The 18,107-nt window shown below is 40.5% G+C and overlaps 1 protein-coding gene across 1 annotated transcript in view; it reads left to right on the top strand.

Annotated features, from left to right (window-relative positions):
• Positions 1–18,107, top strand: part of dnajc17 (DnaJ (Hsp40) homolog, subfamily C, member 17) — a 34,300-nt gene that overhangs the window by 3,617 nt on the left and 12,576 nt on the right. The window contains exons 2-10 of the mRNA XM_062440191.1: positions 3,859–3,928; positions 5,293–5,351; positions 5,446–5,533; positions 5,771–5,847; positions 6,514–6,634; positions 7,478–7,527; positions 9,647–9,724; positions 11,646–11,726; positions 12,870–12,989. Of these exons, the coding sequence (XP_062296175.1) occupies positions 3,859–3,928; positions 5,293–5,351; positions 5,446–5,533; positions 5,771–5,847; positions 6,514–6,634; positions 7,478–7,527; positions 9,647–9,724; positions 11,646–11,726; positions 12,870–12,989 (744 nt within the window). The remainder of the gene's footprint in view (positions 1–3,858; positions 3,929–5,292; positions 5,352–5,445; positions 5,534–5,770; positions 5,848–6,513; positions 6,635–7,477; positions 7,528–9,646; positions 9,725–11,645; positions 11,727–12,869; positions 12,990–18,107) is intronic.

The following is an 18,107-nucleotide window of genomic DNA, read 5'->3' as shown; positions in this document are numbered from 1 at the left end:
GCCTGCTTTGACTACGAATTTGTAGGACCACGGGGTTTCAGGGTCTTCTAGCATCTATTAAGGCTTGCTTGTTACGGCGTGGGGGTAATTATATATTAATTTCACAAAACAGCACTGGAGGCTCAGTAGAGACAAAAATGGTTAAAGATTTAGTGAAAGGACTACAAAGAAAGAGAAAGGAGGGTGAGATAAAGAGAAAAGCATGAGGGAAAATGAGGTAGGATAATGAACTGAAAATGCAGACAAGCATGTGTGTTAACTGGATCTTTAAACTGAAGCCAGTGAAACAAATATGATGATGTGCAACATGGCTGCTCTCCACCAGAACAGCATCAATGATGACAGCTTGGAATTGTCAAACAGCTCAGCTGGCCAGACTTTAGTCCTGACAATGTCAAACATCTGCTATCTTTACAGCAGTTGTGGAGACATGTTTATCTTGTCAGCTGGCTGCAGGTGATGAAGAACATGATAAGTAGAGTGAGTGTGATTTGAGGACAGAGGATGAGTTCTTAAACGACCATGTTAGTGGTTTTCCAGGTTTTAGTCCAGTTTCTGTAAATCATGTGCACTTCATGTCACATCACAGTTAGATAGATCACTCTTTTTGTTTTGTTTTTTTAACCACTTGAGGCATTTGTAGGTTTTCAATGGTTTTGTACAGCAAGGAAATCTGTTACTACACGTTTTAAAATATTGTGTGTTGTAGTACAGTGAACAACATTAATTTTCCTCAAAATTAAAGGGTAGGTGCACAATTTTTCAAATGATATGGCTGTCATTTATTGTTTGAAATTTAGACATGTGTTTGAATGTGGGGTGAAAAGTTCATATTTGAGGTGCAATGACCTGTTTGAAATGTAGGCTGCAGTCTCTATAAGCGCATCAGATCATTTGAAGTAGTTTGCCTTATGATCCAGCAGAGGGCGCTCTAAAACTTCACTATTAGCTTGACCTGTTGCATGCCCTACTGACCTATCAGTAAACTAAGCTAATTTTATGTAGTGTTGTTTTGTTAAATGGAGGACAACAGCGAGCGGACAGTCACAACACCAAAACATCTGAGAAGCTGCCTGTAGAAGTATTTTGGGTTCCACACACCTTGGATGGCAAAGAACAAAGATAACGTTTTCTGTTGCTTTGTAAAAGGCACTTACTCTTACTCATCAACAACAACACATCTGCAGGCTCACCTGCTAGCTTACCACCCCACTGACCCAGTGGAGGCACCACAGACGTGCGTTTGACTGCATATTACTCAGCACACTCAGCCTGGTGTGGATGGGAATGCGGATGCACATTTGAATTAATTCAAATGAATGTGGGTCATGTCAAATTTCTTCGAACTGTATTCATAAGTTACAGGCCTACATAATGAACATTACTCCTATTCATACTTAACATTAGAAGATCCCTTCAAATCTGCTTACAAAGTAAGAGACTGGGGACAAAATCTACAGTCCTTGTTTTGAGAAAAAATGTATGAAAAAGTTTATTTGAAGATAATATGAGGTCTCAGCTACATGAGTTAGTCAAATAAAGTGGATCCCTTCTAAAGTCTTTAATTCAAAATGACCCTCTTTATGTCTCAATGGACAGTGTTTTCCTGTTGAGCTACAGTTCAGGGTTTGTGACAAAACAGAGGGAATTTGGCGCTAAAACGACTAACTTTGAAATATGTTGACTTGATGTGACATATTTGTCCAGCCAGAACCTCAAATTAGCTTCACATAAACTTTTATAAAGAAGAAAGGAAGGCTGTGGATTTGGTCCCCATCCCTCACACTGAAAGTGTATTATGAAGGGAACTTAATGTCCAGTATGAACAGTAGGAATGATTTACACGCGACTATTGTTTTGGGACAGACTTGAAAAATTAATAAAAAATCTAAAACTGTATAACATGCATTTGGAAATGGTTAACAAAAAGATTAAAGAATACAAAATTTGTGGTCAAAGAACTAAAGCTCACAAAAGCACCACCATCGTCCTTTATAAAAAAACTAAAACGTGTGTTTGAGGCACTGATTGCATTGTTCAAGTCTGGAAACTCTCAAACTGTTATCACTGCCTGTTATTCAGTGGTTCCCATAAGGCTTCTCTGCTTCACCTTGATCTCATAGTGGAATGACACTGTGGTTATTTTTATATCTGTATTTGGATGAAAGATAATAAAATTTTAACTTGAATTTGAGTTTTTTATTTCCCTTTTTTTTGTCCCGTATTCAAAATCTTTGAAGAGCATTGGAGAAAGCTATAATAGGGAGCACTGAGAAAAGAAAACGGAGAAACAGACAGAGGGAGGCTAAAAAGGGGAAGTAGGCTTAGTCCAACAGTAAGCATATGTGTTTGGCGCCAGTCCACAGCCCTGCGTGTCAGTCTCGATCTGTAGGACGGCTCTGTGTGCCAAGCAGCAAGACTAAATAGCCCTTAATGATGTCTAGTCTCTCAGAGCCCTCTCAGCGAACCAAGATCTCATTTATTATTGGAACTATTAAGAAAAAAAAAAGTGGATTGTAACCAAGAGATGGAAGAAAGGACTTGTGACATTTAGAAGTTGTCTGAGTCATGATCATCTCTAGAGGTTTCATTGGAGGCTTGTTACCCTTTTGTATAATCATACACATTTTGCTTTTGACAGTGGGCATTCAGCCTAATGTGTCTAAGTTGACTGTCATGGAGACTGATTGGAGTTGCTGTTAAAAAGGCTTGGACACTGATGGATTACACCATTCTGTTCAGTTCCCTCACAGTTGGGTTTTGCCCCCCCACCCACTCCAACCCCTCCAGTCAGCTCTGTATGCTTTGGCGTGTGTTCTGGAGATGCAATTGTGCAAAACAACACACAGGGAAACAGTGCGTACGCCAGAGGACAAGGCGTCCAATGCAAACGTTTCCCAGGCAGGAGAAAGAGGAGTTCCCAATTTCTGTGGCTTGCAGCATACTGGCAGGAGATTGATTAGCGCTACAGGGAAGGCGCGTGAAAACATGGCATGGCTGATTAAGGCTGGTGACAAAGTGTTTCTCTGTGAGTGTGTGTGTGTGTGTGTGTAGGTTGTGTGCAGAACGCTTCAGGATTTTCACTCTACAGCCCCCTCTGGTCTCCACGGAAATTTTCTCTGCTTGCTTCCCTTCTCTCTCCAGAGGAGCAGAGATCTAATGAAAACCACCTTGTCATTAACTGGTCCCTAGAAGGACCAATGAACGGTTAACATTCCACGCAGTGACCCAGAGTTAAAAAAATCAGCTGTAACTAAAACCTTATATGACATTACAATGCTCCAAAGTATTGTTTAGTTTTTCCAGTTTGGTTGTCTGCACCCCCCCCCCCCCCCCCCCCCCCCCCCCCCCAAAAAAAAAAGGTCTCGGCCACCAGCCTAAGATATTAATGGTGGTCTTCTCAGATTTATTATAGACAATGGTACACTGTTTGTTGTATTATTGTTACATTTTTTCTAGGTTTGAAAGATGGATTAATACTAGGCTCCCACTCAAGACAGATTTATCTTGCAACCTGGCAAAAGGCTTTGGAATAGTTTGTAATTCTTGTACGGGTGAAACAGGTGGTTAGGTTCTATTAACAACATGTCAAAAGGACAGAAAGCAGAGAATCACATCAGGTGTTGATATGATCCAAACAACACAGTCCCTGATTTTTATTAAAATGCACACCTCCTTTCACCCCTCTCATTTTTTATTGATACTTTGGCTTTCTGTGTCAAGGACGACATGATGCAGATAATGGGTACTAACTTTCACAAGGCCAAAAATTGTGGGTGATTTGTTCTTTTTGTGTCCGAATCAGCATGTTCCACTCTACTGTACATATTTTTATGTGTTGTTCTCTTTTTCTTCCAGATCAAGAAAGCTTATCGACAGAAAGCATTGACATGCCATCCGGACAAGAACCCAGACAACCCAAAAGCAGGTGAGTGAACAAATGAGAGTGTGATGATTTGCTTATTCAATTTCTGCATTGTTTTCTGAAAAATGAGGGTTAATCTGACCAAAACGGCCATCAAACTCCAGCAAGTACTTTTTTACTGTCGTGCTCTCAGCAAGTTAAACCATGCCAGACAGTCGAGCCACATCACTCTGCAGGAAGTCTAACCAGCGCCTGTCTTTCCCACCCATGCTTTTTAGCCAGACAGAACCAGTCACACACCAGCATCACCACCATTGCTTCCACACTCCATCCCTCCTTGGCTTTCTGAGTCCTTTCGCAGCCTTCGCCAACCAGCATGTCTACAATTAGGCCGGGAAATCTCAATGTAGCTTTTTGTCGGGAGGGGAAAAAAAGGCACCTTGGACAAAAGGCTGGTCATGAAGCATGTTTTCAAGTGAGGTTTATGTGGTTTCTGGTTGGTTCAGACAATTCCTGATTATGTCAGGAAAAAAAAAACTTGGGAAATTGGTGGGGCTGGGGGGGTTTGGGAGGGATAATACAAAAGCAGGGGGTCGGTTTCCCAGAAATGGAAAAGAAGTGGTTTGGAGGGCCTCAACACTTAAACTGCATATGGACAGATTTGGTCTCTATCGCACGAGAACGGAGCAAGTCTTGGGACTTGCAGCCCCTCAGGGGGAGGTTGTATGCATGTAATAGGTGAGATGGGGGTCACAATTCTTCACTGAAGATACCGCCCACCATCCCTTTTTTTCCCCTCAGCCCACCATGTTGTGACACTCTGAGCTGCCTAGTGGGCATGGCAGGTCTCCCCCCAGTTGGATTTCATTCCAGCCCATTATATGTGTGGAGGTAACCTGACCACCTCTGCTGGCAGCATGATCTCCAGAGCCTCCTGTTAGTGTGCACTGCCAGTCCCTACAGGGAGTAACAGTATCGGCCCGTCAGGCCTCCCATAAGTGAATGATTAAGCCTGGCTAGTATAGTGCAGTAGTGTAGTGGTTGTATGATTGGGAGTGGGATTGTGGTCTCCCTGTGTACTTTTGTGTGTGTGTTAGATGACAACTGGGGAGGCTGAGTCTTGCGTGGTAGTGGTGATTGCGGCAGCGGCCCCTCGAGGTGCTCTAATGGAAGATAGATGGGGAGGCCAAGGGTTTGTGTGGGAATGCAGGGCTGATGTCATGTTCTCCCTAACTTTACATCAACGTGAACTTCTCCATTTCTCATGTAAAAGAATTCAAATCCACAGATTAAACAATGCAACTATTTGTGAATTGTTAACTTTTTTGATTGCTGCTTTAGCAAGTGTTCTTTATCTTAAATCTTGTGTGCTTTTGTGTGTTATCAGTTCGGTGTCTTATCACTTTTCTCGTCTCACTTTGTTCTAGCTGAGCTCTTCCACCAGTTGTCCCAGGCTCTCGAGGTGCTCACTGATGCTGCTGCCAAAGTAAGGCCACTCATGCTTATAAACCTGTTACAAAGATACTGATACACACTCACGCTGACACATAATTCATCCTGGTGTCCAATGCTTTTCTCAGGCTGCCTATGACAAGATTTGTGCTGCCAAGAAACAAGCAGAAGAAAGAACCAGGAAACTAGATGACAAAAGGAAGAAAATTAAGCTAGGTGATTTCCTTTTCATATGCCAATGCATCTCAAAGCTCTTTCTTTACTCATTTTAGTGTAATTGATTGGTGTATTCACATATAAAGGGTTATATTATATTTAATAGATTTAGTTGTGAAACATATTCCAGAGTTAACACAATATTAACACTCTTCTCTCTTTTCTCATCTCTCTCTCTCTCATTTGTGTGTGTGTGTCTATGTGTGCGCGCGTGTGTGTTGTGTGTTATTTTGACAGATTTGGAATCCAGAGAGCGACAAGCGGAAACCGAGAATCAAGAGGAGGTGCAAATCACTAGAACACTTGAAGAAGAGGTAAGAATTTATAAAAAGAACATGAAGATGTAAAAAGCTAAAGATAAATTTCACTATACTGCAGGCCTCAGGCGAGCACTGAGAACAAGGTGTTCCAGTGCATCCAGGAAACTGAAACATACCCAGGTGCTTTTATTCTGCTTTTCATCAAATGTGGCCTTCTGATTGAGTTGAAATCTTCTAAAGACTTGGGTCAGGAACAAAGGCACTATCTGAGAGAGGCTTTTTTCACTGCCATATCATAATGATCAGTAGACCCATTAGGTGATATTGCATGACTTGATGCACTTTGTTCAGGAAGCCAATGATAAATAAAAATGGTGTACATGCTTCCAAAGTGAGTCACAGCATGTGCTCAGTGTGCTTAACGCATGTAAATACTTAGGTGACCATATGTCTTTGGGAGCAGGAGGTAACCAGTAGGTGGCACTGTTCTATTTTCAGTCTCATCTCAAGGTGTTATTGCCTTCACTGATAAAATGAGGTGGGCTGCACACTCCCCTGGAAACACAGACCAGCAGATAAACTATCTTAGAATGGGAGAGCAATAAAAGTGTTGAAACAATTCTAAATGAAAAGTCAAGTTGCATTCGCTGCCTTCAATCAAAACTTGAATGTATATCTGTTAATGCACATTATTATGTTGTTTGTGTCTGTTTTGGCCAGATTGCTCGTTTGAGAGAGGAGGGATCCAGGCAGCTTGAGGAGGAACAGAGGCTCATCAGAGAGCAGATCCAGAGAGAGAGAGAAGCACAGCAGCAGCAAACAGGAGACTTCACTCAGAGAAGTACTTACATTTCCAAGATTTAACCTAGTCTAATATAGTATAGTCTGTTTCACTCCTGGTTAAGCAGAGCAGTCGAGCGCAGTCCAGTCCTGCTTACCCTGGATAAGTCCAGTTTGATCCAGTGAAGTCTTTTTACTATCCAGAAAGTTGAGTGAACCCCCATCATCAGACTGTCATTCCAACCACAGCAGTCACCATGCAGCCTGTGGTTCACCAAATATTATTCACATAAAACAATAACAATATTTGAATATATATTTGAATTTATTTGAACTTTAAAACACTTTGAAGAAGGCTATTTTAGTTTCTTGGCAGCAGGACAACTTGGCAGATTAACAAAGAAATGCCAAGCATCCTGCACACACAAAGCTCAAACATCAAACTTTTAACCTCTTGATAATATTTTTGCATTAATGCCTCCCTGTCTCCATGCTGGAGACATGAGGAAATCAAGAGTCTAGTAAACCAATTCTATGGATATGTGGGTATTTTAGGAAAGTACTGAGTCTTGGCCCTAGAATAAACCTCTTTTTGTGGCTCAACAATTACGATTACTCATGCAGCACATCTTTTGAGTCTCTTCCATTTGCACGCAGTCAGACCTCCCCAGCCCTTCGCTGGATCATCACCCTGTCTGTTCCATCTCGGGGGGGCACTCAATGGATCGTAAGATTGTAGCAAGAGCCATACATTTAACTTGTGACAGGCAATTTTCAATAGCTGACATCTGCACGAGACCCTTAACTCCTATCTTGAGTCCCATATATCTTCCCTCAACAAAACAATTGTTTCTTTGTCTTCTCACTTCACTGTCTCATCTTTCTCTTCCTCATATTTTCTCAGACTCAGGAGTGGAGAGATGTTCCAAGAGCAATGTGACCCCAAAACTGAAGGCAAGTCTTTTGACTGTGAGGTTTTAGTCAGATGATGAGACTGGAAAGAGGGGTCAGGATGAGGGATATAATTCTTGGAGAATAATGCAAGAACATGTAAAAGGTATACTCAGGAGGAACTGCTCCAAGTGAGTGAAAGTACTTGCAGAACCTCCGCAGGGATTTTGATGGAACCTTAGACATTTGTAATTCATTATTTTAAGACCACATACGCTGTCTCACTGCTGCACGTACAGGCTGTTCTAACGCCTATCCTTGCAGAGTTGGCCCGTTGTCGTCAGGAGACCTGTAACTATGCCAAAAGAGGGCTTATTATATTTCCTCCTGGAAACGGCCGAGCCTGTGCATATTAACGGACACTGGGGATGTTAGCTAATGTGTTTAGACATCAAATCTGGTTTTAAAATTTGATAGCCATCCAGTGCAGCAGTATATTCCCTGACGTTTGTGTGTTCAGTTAGAAAAACAAACAGCAGCCATAAGACTGATAGTATCACAGGTCACCTTCATGGACATGGGAACATAACAGAAGAAATGTGTCTTAGTGGCTGCTGAATACAGCCCATGGTTTTAAAAATACATACAATTAATTACATTTCAGATTGTTAATATTGTTTAAAGAACAATCAACAAATTTAATTGCGTCTGATTTAGAAAAAAAAAAGTAAAAGTTTCGTCTTTAGGCTCAAATATCAAAGTATGGTTTTTTTTCATTGGTTTTCCTCATTGGTTAGAAGTCATAATATACCTTTAACTTGGTTTCAATAATTCAGAGCTAAACCAGATTTTTAAATTTTGACAAAATATTTGGGAAGGTTAGATAAGTGACCCTTGTTGGATCAAAGAATAGTATAATTTGAAGTCAAACATGGACCAAATTTTACCTTTGACAACTCTTTAAAGTCTCATTGTCAGTATTTATTCCTTTGATATGTTATATTGTGCATTTTAATGTGCACAAGGTTTGTGAATATCAAATGCAGAAAGAGACAGTATGGGTTGGGTTCACTAATATGTATCCTATCTGTATATTCATATTTAATAAGGAGCAAGAGAACACAGCAGTGTGCCAGTGTTGTGGGCTAAAACCGTAGACACCAACATCTTGCAAATACCTTACCATCTTATTAGAATATTAATGGATAAGAAGGTTATCAGAGGTTAGAGGGGACAGATCTTGGATGGAGAATGTACATTTTTACTGTAACTGTTGGTCAAAGAGCTTATGTAGATATTCCCAGAAATCTTCTGTTTTTCTTCTGTCGGTGAGCAGAATGCTGGAGCTAAATCAACACTTAGTGCTTGCCAGTTATAATACTATTTTAAGCAGTTACTGTGATATTGGCTAGACATTGCTATGCTCGGTAAATGGATATGAAGTTGCACAATATCTCATTTTAGGAGTACGGGAACTCACATCAGTGTTTAGTGACAGGACTCCAAGCAAATAAAAAAATAAAATCATAAATTGTATTGTTGCCTTTTGTGGAATGTGCTCCTATGCAGAAAATAGTTACATGGTAATCACTAAAATAGCATTTACACAATACAATATGGCAAGTATCAAGACTGAAGTGAAGACACAGAAATATTGTTACACAAGCAAATACGGTAACCACTGTTCAAATAAAAACTCAACACACACCAGAGGGGGGCCACCTCTCTTTTGGCCCTCAACAGAGCACCATGGGCATCAACCTGCTTTGGATTACTTAGTCATTATGGTGTTTGTTTGCCTTAATCCTGAGAAACAAGGGTTAGGGTTAGTTCAGCAGGTGTGTCACTGTGTATTTTCTGGCACAGGGACCAAGTGTTAAAATTTCACCCTCTCTAGCTGTCCTGCATCCTTGGTTTGAATGGAAATTGACTGCAGGTCTCACAAGGGATGCCAGGGTGGTGTTCCAAGAGCTCAATAATGTCTTTCTCCCTGTAACTCCAGTCTGTCCTGGCGGTTATAGTAATCTGTGTGTTATCAGAGCCAAGCCTGCCTGGCATGCTTAGCCTTCTCGTCATAGCTGACTTTAATCAATTGCGCAATACTGATTAAATCATGCACCTCTTTCATTCATCAGTGCTTCTGGCTGATCAAACTATCTTCTCTGTTTTCTTTCTATTTCAGTTGAAGTGGAAGTGTAAAAAAGATGACAACACGAATGGAGGCTACAGTCAAGACACTCTTTTCAGACTTCTACAAAAGGTAGATTTCAAGGGTTACTTATGATTCATACAACACACCTGTTCACATTAGGGCAAAGTTACAGCAAGGTACAATCCAGGGTTGTGGAATATAATAATATACAGTATATATGGTATAAGATGTTTTTTTGCTACCACTCATATGGAAGTAGTCATGGCTTTAATATCTCTGCTTGCATGAGAAGGCAATGTTGTAAATTATTGAGCAGGACTGCATTATAGTAACTAAAGTTACATAATTTTGCATCAATGAAGTGAAGTGCCTTTATTATTTAATACACTGGTTTAACCTAAACCCACATTCCCATCTGGTGATTTAATTCAAAAATAGATTATGAATTGATAATCCTCAAAATTTGTTAATATCATATTGTTAATATCATACATATTTTTATCCTGTCCCAAAGCAGAGCGCCAAACCTGCCTGCAGAGTCCAGCCATATTTGAGGTCTGCATGACATCAGCGCTGTAGATCGTTTTATTCTTCCCCTTAAACAAGGCCCATTAAGTTTTGTTGCAGTGAAAGTGCTGAAGGCAATGTTGTAGTGCCCTTTTAAAGCCATGCACGCCATTGTTTGTGCCCCTCTTACCAGGTGATTAAGCAGTACCAAGGGAGGCATTAGGAAATGTGCTCTTCTCATGCAACCCTGTACCACCTTATGCTGTGATTTGTCATGAGGGCTTTTGGTGGGGCATGGGTTGGCCTGAAATGAGGATAGGGCAAGTGTCACTGACGTCAAGCCGCCCGGAAAAAGGCGTTTGAATTTCTCCTCCGCACGCACTCAATCAATATGATCCCAGGCAGGAGGGCTGTGTTGGAGTCAAGACTGGAAAAAAAACTGTTGTTGCTTTTAAATTCTTTAGCAAAGGGAATGATTTTGAGGAAAATATTTTGTTTGACATGGCAAGCTCTAATGAGTGACAGTTAATGGTTTGGGCACGTAGAAATAGCCACCGCTGTGTGGGAAAGCAAGTATGGTATGTGTATACTTGTACTTGCGTACATGTGCAGACTTGTGTACTTTGGCCGATTAAAGTAATATATCTTCGTTTAAGGGGGGAAAAAAACATGTTAAGATATTTATATTTTTTGAAACACAGGCCTTTTGAGAGTCTCCTTTGTCACTGTTGGCTTGCTCCAGACTGTCCTCAGTAAGCATTAGCATTCCTGGACTTTCCCGTTCCCAGGAAGATAGATTTTCACAGAATGAGATTCTCAAAGGTCACGGTCTTCCTCCTCTTTGCTCCCAAGCCTCTGCTTTTGGCTGGGAGAGGGTATTGACAGAGGGCCTCAGTTACAGGTGATACAAACTCTGAATAACTAATAAAATACCTTTGCTCTGCTAATGACTGCATTCAGTAGAGATCTCAGTCCTACTATTCCCTGCTCAGACCTGCTTTTAGCCTGCCTTCTCCTCTTTCCATCTCTGTCAGAGGTCAGGGGAATGGCTGAGATGCTCTTTCCCCCGCTGTCCTTTTTGGCCAACCTTTCCTTCTTGTTCTTAGTTTCTGTGACAGGGAGCTGTATGAGAGATACATCTAGTTTCAGCCTTCATGCTGTAACATTGTCTCTGCACTCCTTGTGCAGTATTGCCTTTTTCCTCTTTTAAGATGTCATAGAGGGTCTCACTTATATACATGATGTGACTTGAATGTTCTTTGCAGTATACTGGCTCTGTCCCAAACATATGAAACCGATCATTAGAGATTAGGTTTAATAACCAAACACATATTGAATCCTTACTTTTATTCCAGAAGTCTGTTACGATCACCAGTGTTTTGAATTTTTGTGTCTGCATGTGCTTTGTGTTTTCATGGTTATGGGTTGTGCTGTGAAAGGAAATACTAATTTGAATGTTTTGCATCTCTCCTCTTCCTCCATTTGACTTTTTTTTTTTTTTTCTCCCATGTCTTACGTCTAGTACGGGGATGTTTTGAATGTGATTGTGTCGGCCAAGAAGAAAGGAAGTGCTGTGGTTGAATTTGCAAGTGTGAGAGCAGCTGTAAGTACCTATCTCTTCCACACTCAGTGCTCTTATTTCATTTTATTCAATAATGAGAATCTTCTTCAGAGCAGATTTTTGCATAGAACCACATTTCTTTGCCACTCATTTGCCTCGAAGTCCCATGTCACCTGCTGAGTTTGATTATTGCTAAGAATGGCACCTGCCATAGACTTCCCAGCCCCAGGGCTGTCTAGGTAACCTAAACTGAAGATTTAGTCATCCTGCATAGTCCAGATCTCTGTGCTGATGGGAACCAGCAGACGGAAGGACTAGAGCCTCCTCATTGTTCCACACTGTCTGGATCCTCAGGCCCTGTGTTGTGATGGTGTACTTTGTTGTTGTGGTTTCCTCACCACGGCGTGTGGTTTTCCTCTAGAGAACAAGTCTGCCAGTCTGCTGGGATCTGGGCATAGGTTCTGTGGTCTCTGCCTGCCCATCTTCAGGTCCCTGCCAGTTACAATCCACCTTTGTCATAGTCTACATGTGTTTTTCATAAGTATATTATTCAAACTGTCCCTGCACAAACAACCAGGTGAAAGATGATACAACACATCTTTTACATACAGTGTATGTACATTTTACATACAGTGTATGTAAAAGCATAATATATCCCTAATTCTTCAAAGCCACCCAGACTCTCAATAAACACACACGGTGACTCTGAAACAAACTTAAAAAAAAAACTTTATTTATATATTTGTGCAATATATACTAGTGCAATATTTTACACTCTTGCACTCACAGCACTTCATCTTTTTTTAATTACCTGTCTTGTCTTTATTTTACCTGCCTTGTTTTGTTTTGTTCTGTAGTTTTATGATGAGTCGTGATTGATTGTGTGTGATGCTGAAGGTATGTAGTAGTATATATGTATGTCTCTATGCATGCAGTAATATGTCAAAATACCACTGTGATGGGCACTAGCAATTTCATTGTATTTTAAGTACAGTGACAATAAAGGCATCTTATTTACTCTTACTTACTCTCTTTATATAGCTAGCTTTATCAAGAAAATATCTTGTTATACAGTATGTTTGTGGACATGAACCATTCTCTCTTGATGTGTGTTGTACCTATTGTACAAAAAAAAAAGAAAAAGCATCTTTACCATCAGGTGATCCCAATCTATTATTTCTTTAGGAGCTGGCAGTTAAGAATGAAAGTGGCCTGAGTGACAACCCATTGAAGATTTCGTGGCTTGAAGGACAACCAGAGGTTATTGCTCCAGCATCACAGCCTGGCCATTTCACATCTACACAGGTACCGGTATAACCTGAAAATGCATTGTTGGAATTCCCTCCGTCTCTCATAAAACACATCAGCCCTATGTTACAAAATCTTCCCATGTACACTGCTTCCAACATAAATACTATTTCCTAAACACTGTCTCACAAAGAAAGGTATGTAAACCTCCTGAGGTTTTATTTTCATATCAGTGGTGCAAATATTGCACCAGTGCTTGCACTCCTCCTTTTTGGCCTAGAACAATGTGTTTGGTTAAATGGGCCTCAGTTTATTTTCTTTGGAGTGGCGAGGTGCTGGCCCGGCACTGGCCCAAAGCCCCCGGTCGGCTGCTCATTAGCGGGCCTGACTTGGAAGACCCCAGGAATGCTGTGTTTCACATAGCAACCTGGAGAAGCAGTGTGCTATAATGGAGGCCTGGCACGTGAGACTGACTAAATACCAGCACTGGTGCCAAGCGAGCCTGTGTCCCCATAGGTCCTGTTAAGAAAACAAAATGTTTTGTGTCTTATTTTCTTTTCTTTCTGATTATTTACATTTTAATATTTGTAGATATTTTTTTACAGAGTGTAAATGTATAGGATTCATTTTCTTGAGGCCAAAAGTTTCCTGCACGAAACTAGATTTATTGTGGAAAAACTATCTTTCTTACCTCTGATGGGAATGTGTTGTGTCTTGTGATTTGGAAATCACAGTAGTCTGTATTGTAATCTTTTAAATGTATTTTGCATGGCTAATATTTTGTCTCTTGCTGCCAGCATACATACAGACACAAGAGGCACATTAACTCCTTTCCTGTCCAAGGATAATCTCATTTTGGCTTTATCCACTGAGAATATACAGTTTTTCTCTCTTGTCATTGGATTAGTACGAAGTAGTATTTCTTTTTTTTTTGTTGCAATGTCGATTTTACTACACTGATGTTGTGATCTGTACCTGTGTGAGATTGCAGACTCTCTACCTTTTCGTATTTGTGTCTCCAGAGCTGCCACTGAACAGGGTTTCACCCATCAACCAGTACAGTGTCTCAGACCTCCCTGTCAGGGCTGTGTGACTCAGCCTGCACACTGGTTGTTTTTATTATGGTAACCCAGTTTTCCTTTCAGATATCCAAATCTGATTGCTTCATATTTTCTTTGCCCTGCACCCAAAAATGAAAACATTACTATGGTAGGGTAATTTTCAAATTGGTCTTCAGCAAGAATACTTCTCACTAAACAGACACCATGGTATAGTTGGTGAACCGGTGTGGATAGTAATGTTAATCCACATCTGGCCTGGGATCAGTGAACATGGGGGGTATTTGAGAAAGAGAGATAATAAAGAGGTAATAAGAAGCCAGAGCCTTGGAGGTCCTTCCTTGGATTCTATCTGAAATCGAAAAATCAGATCACTCTCCTGTCATCTACCCCTCCATCACGCTTCCACACCAGCCAGCTGCAGTCAGGAGGAGGAACTTGGGTGACTTGCTTCTTTAACCTCATCAATCCAAACACAGTGCTCAGAGAGGCAGGGTCACAAGGGAGCCCAGAGACACATACATATGACTTCAGCCTCAGCTTCAGTTCCCACTCTGTGGGGCTTAATAAATGACTCTGGGGCCAATGTGAGGGACCTAATAGCGTGCCACAACTTCCCCTTGAAGACCCACCTCAGGGTCCACAGACCTTGAAAATTACTAAGTTATACTGTGGTGTGTTAGATTTCCCAGCTCCTACACAAAGACACTTAGGAGACCTGTTAGGCGTGTTATTGTTTTGCTTAAAAGAAAGCAGCTATGACATGATTTATAATGGCCATCTGCAGTCACCCAGTTTTTCTCACCATGGATATTAAAAATTTCAAAATAGCGAAAGGCCACATTTTCCACACTGTGTGGAATTGCTCCAGGCTATGCTCTTTACGCCAGAACTGTCTTTTAGGATAAGATCTAGAGTCATCTCTGTACCTTGTTTGGTCTTTTCATCTTGACATAATACATTATCAGAATGAGAGATTGGGAAATGGGTAGGCTTGTTAAATACGTGTTTAAGTTGTTAAGTGCAAGAACTTGTTTTAGCATTTTAGTGTACACAGATGCAAATCTCAGGGAATCCTGAATGAGTCATGTTGCCTGAATGAGCCTGAAGTCAAATAATAAACAGTTGTTTTATATCAATTGTGGCCTGTGTGGTAACACAGACCATGCAGGGCTCAGACACTGTACATACACAGTACATGCTGTGGTTTTCTGAAAGCTGTAAATAGTTGTTGCATCAAAATATGATTTAATATGTGTGGCCGACTTTATGGATTCCACAGAGTATGACTAATAATTCATTTCTCACCTCCCAGACTGCAGCGGATATGGAATCACTATCTAAACATCTGCTTTATCGCTGCCAGACGTAATGTTTTCTTTTCAGGAGATGTGATGCCATCATTAATCACTATGAATCTTGATTCACGGTTTATTGTGTAGTTTAGCATACCATATTATTTAAAGTGAATCTATCATAAAGGTTTTAAATTTGAGCTCTCTATGCCTGCTTCTTCCATCTAGAGCCGGAGAGCCACTGCAGGGTTGTCACGATACAAACCAGATGCAGCAGATCAGCTATTCTAGGATTGTTTTTCCAGCCCGCCAGTTTGCAAGTGCTTGAAAAGAGCACTCTCCCCTAAAATAGTCCTTGAGTCTGGAAGAGATGCCCTGGATGTGGCCATGTTGGCATATTCAACCCTGGTCTGACCTCTCTCTGAATGGAGATAATGCACATCTAGGAAGTATTGTATTGTATTATCCAAAGAGAGTGTATTATGTTATTATTGGTTTGTACCTGATGCTACTTTTGTGTTCCAAGTTAGCATAGATAGAGTAGAGAGAGACAGGCAATGAAAAGGTTGGAATTGTTGGGATAAATTGTGTATATCAAGGAACAAAAGCAGAGACGTCACAGTTTATAGAAAAAATACACTGGTTTAGGAAAGCTTATAGAGTATAAAGACGTGTTTGCATTTTCTCATTAGACATGGATTGTATTGCTTGGTGTGATTATGGTGCGGTCAGAATTTCAAAATGATTGTGTTACACCCAAGTACACCCACTTCATCGTCCATATCATGAGAAGGGAGAGCTGTTGTGTATTGGCTTGGCAATAACAATCCTATAGCATGATACAGTCAGAATAAACAATATCAGTTTCACAAAATCCCCTTTTGTGTGAGAATCCATGTGAAACCATGCCGCATATTTCAGTAGCATCAGGTTGTTCTTAGAGACGCAATTACAGTCGAAGGATTCGCCAAAACAATATTTTTAGTTTTTTAGTTAGTGCCTGACAAAATAAATAAATCATAAGCGCTACACTTTAGTGAGATGACAGGGTTTCTTGCTATTTTGTATGACAGCAAGTTTAGATTTTTGGAGGGAGAGAAGTGGTACCAGATGTGATTGGGATACTTCACAGCTCGGCCAGTTTGTGCAGTGCAGACAAGATAATTTGTCTTCAATTACAGGCCCTTTCTTCCTACATCAGTCATGTGGCTGAACACTTGTTGAGTTCAAGTTTATGTGATTCTTCACATTAAGGGCAATGTAGTCATAGCGGCCAAGGACTTGTGTGACTAAAGGAAGAAAAATCAGTCTGTGAATGCTCATTATTGAAGGTTATAATGAATGAGTATAATATGTGTTTTCACAACATTTGTGGGTGATTTTCTTTATCAAATCAGGTTAAAGTACAAGAAACACCAATATTTGGTATTTATTGTGGTATATGTGTGGTATTTGTTTTTTTAAATTCTGTTTTTAATTGGTTAAAGTGGTCTAACCTCATGTTCTTTCTCAATAATTTGTTTGCACAATGTCTGTCTGGCATTACACAATGCTTCCTTCTCTTGTGAACAAATAAGACTTTGTTCATTAACAAAGGGAAACGCTGCCTAGTGTAAAGTCTGTATTACTTAAAGGCTCTCTTTCCCACTTATCATAAAAAAGTAGCTTCTATAGATAAGACTGAATACAAATTTCTGGTACACCCTCACTCTACTTACTCATTGAATGTCACCTCTTTGTGACACAGGTGTGCCTCAGGATAGTGCATACCTAACAAATCCTGCAGTTGCTTCAAAGTCTACTTTACTGTAATACAATATTTGCGGTTCTACGCAAAACCCTGCTTGGCATGCCTGTCTAATTTAGGCTTGTGTGTCTCTCCACCTTGAAATAATATTGTGCTGCTTGTTGTGTTGGATAGTCCAAGGCTATAATTTATTTAGAAACTCTTAGCTATAAGTGACACACAAGGCCTGTTGCCTCCACAGTGGCTTCTGACAGTTAAAATGCCAAATAAATTTCAGTCCTTCAGGGTGTGTAAACAATCTTGTGAACTCTCTAAAATGTTGACATGAGCGGTATTCACAAAACCATCAATCTTGGAATTTGAAAGATATTTTTCTTTACTTTCCCAAAATACAAAACAATACAATACAGTACAATTTTCAATGCAAATCTTGTTTTCACAATCTGTTATTGTCATGAAATATACAAGAAACAGGGGCAATGATCTAGTTTAAAATAAGACATACCACAACAGATATACAGTGTAGATGTACCCACAGACATGGCTGTTTCTGTTTGGACATGCATAGAATTTCTAAATCTATTGCTAGAAGCGGGACACTTGTGGTTCCTGTATTTTGAAGCATGACCCTTGGGGCATTTAGGAATTTGACTGGTTCTGGGTTTGCCCCACAGCCTTTCCTACCAACCCCCTACTAAGACACAGACTGAAGCTCTGTCTTAACTCTCTTCTCTCTCCTCAGACCTGAGGAAAATAGACCTGGACTGTCAGGAGTACTATGCACAAATCTTAGTTTAACCAAATGTGCTTAATTCTGTTTCTCTTTACTTGTGGGCAAGTGTATGTGAGATGCAAGCATGTATTTTACATGTGTCGGGGATCTATTTGATCAGAAGGTAGTGTTTAAAGCCTCATCAGGACTTTTCCTGCAGTAATAGATGTCTCTGGTCCTCTTCCCTCGACACCCCCTGCGTATGTGGAAGTATCATGTTACCCTTTACCACTCTCCCTCTCGTGCGCCACTCACCAGAGTATTGGACTCTGATTTGCAGCTAAGAAAACAGCCTGCTCTGGC

This window comes from Scomber scombrus, chromosome 19 (assembly GCF_963691925.1).
Source record: "Scomber scombrus chromosome 19, fScoSco1.1, whole genome shotgun sequence".
NCBI classification, from domain to species: Eukaryota; Metazoa; Chordata; class Actinopteri; order Scombriformes; family Scombridae; genus Scomber; species Scomber scombrus.
This window is presented reverse-complemented; position numbering and strand designations above follow the sequence as displayed.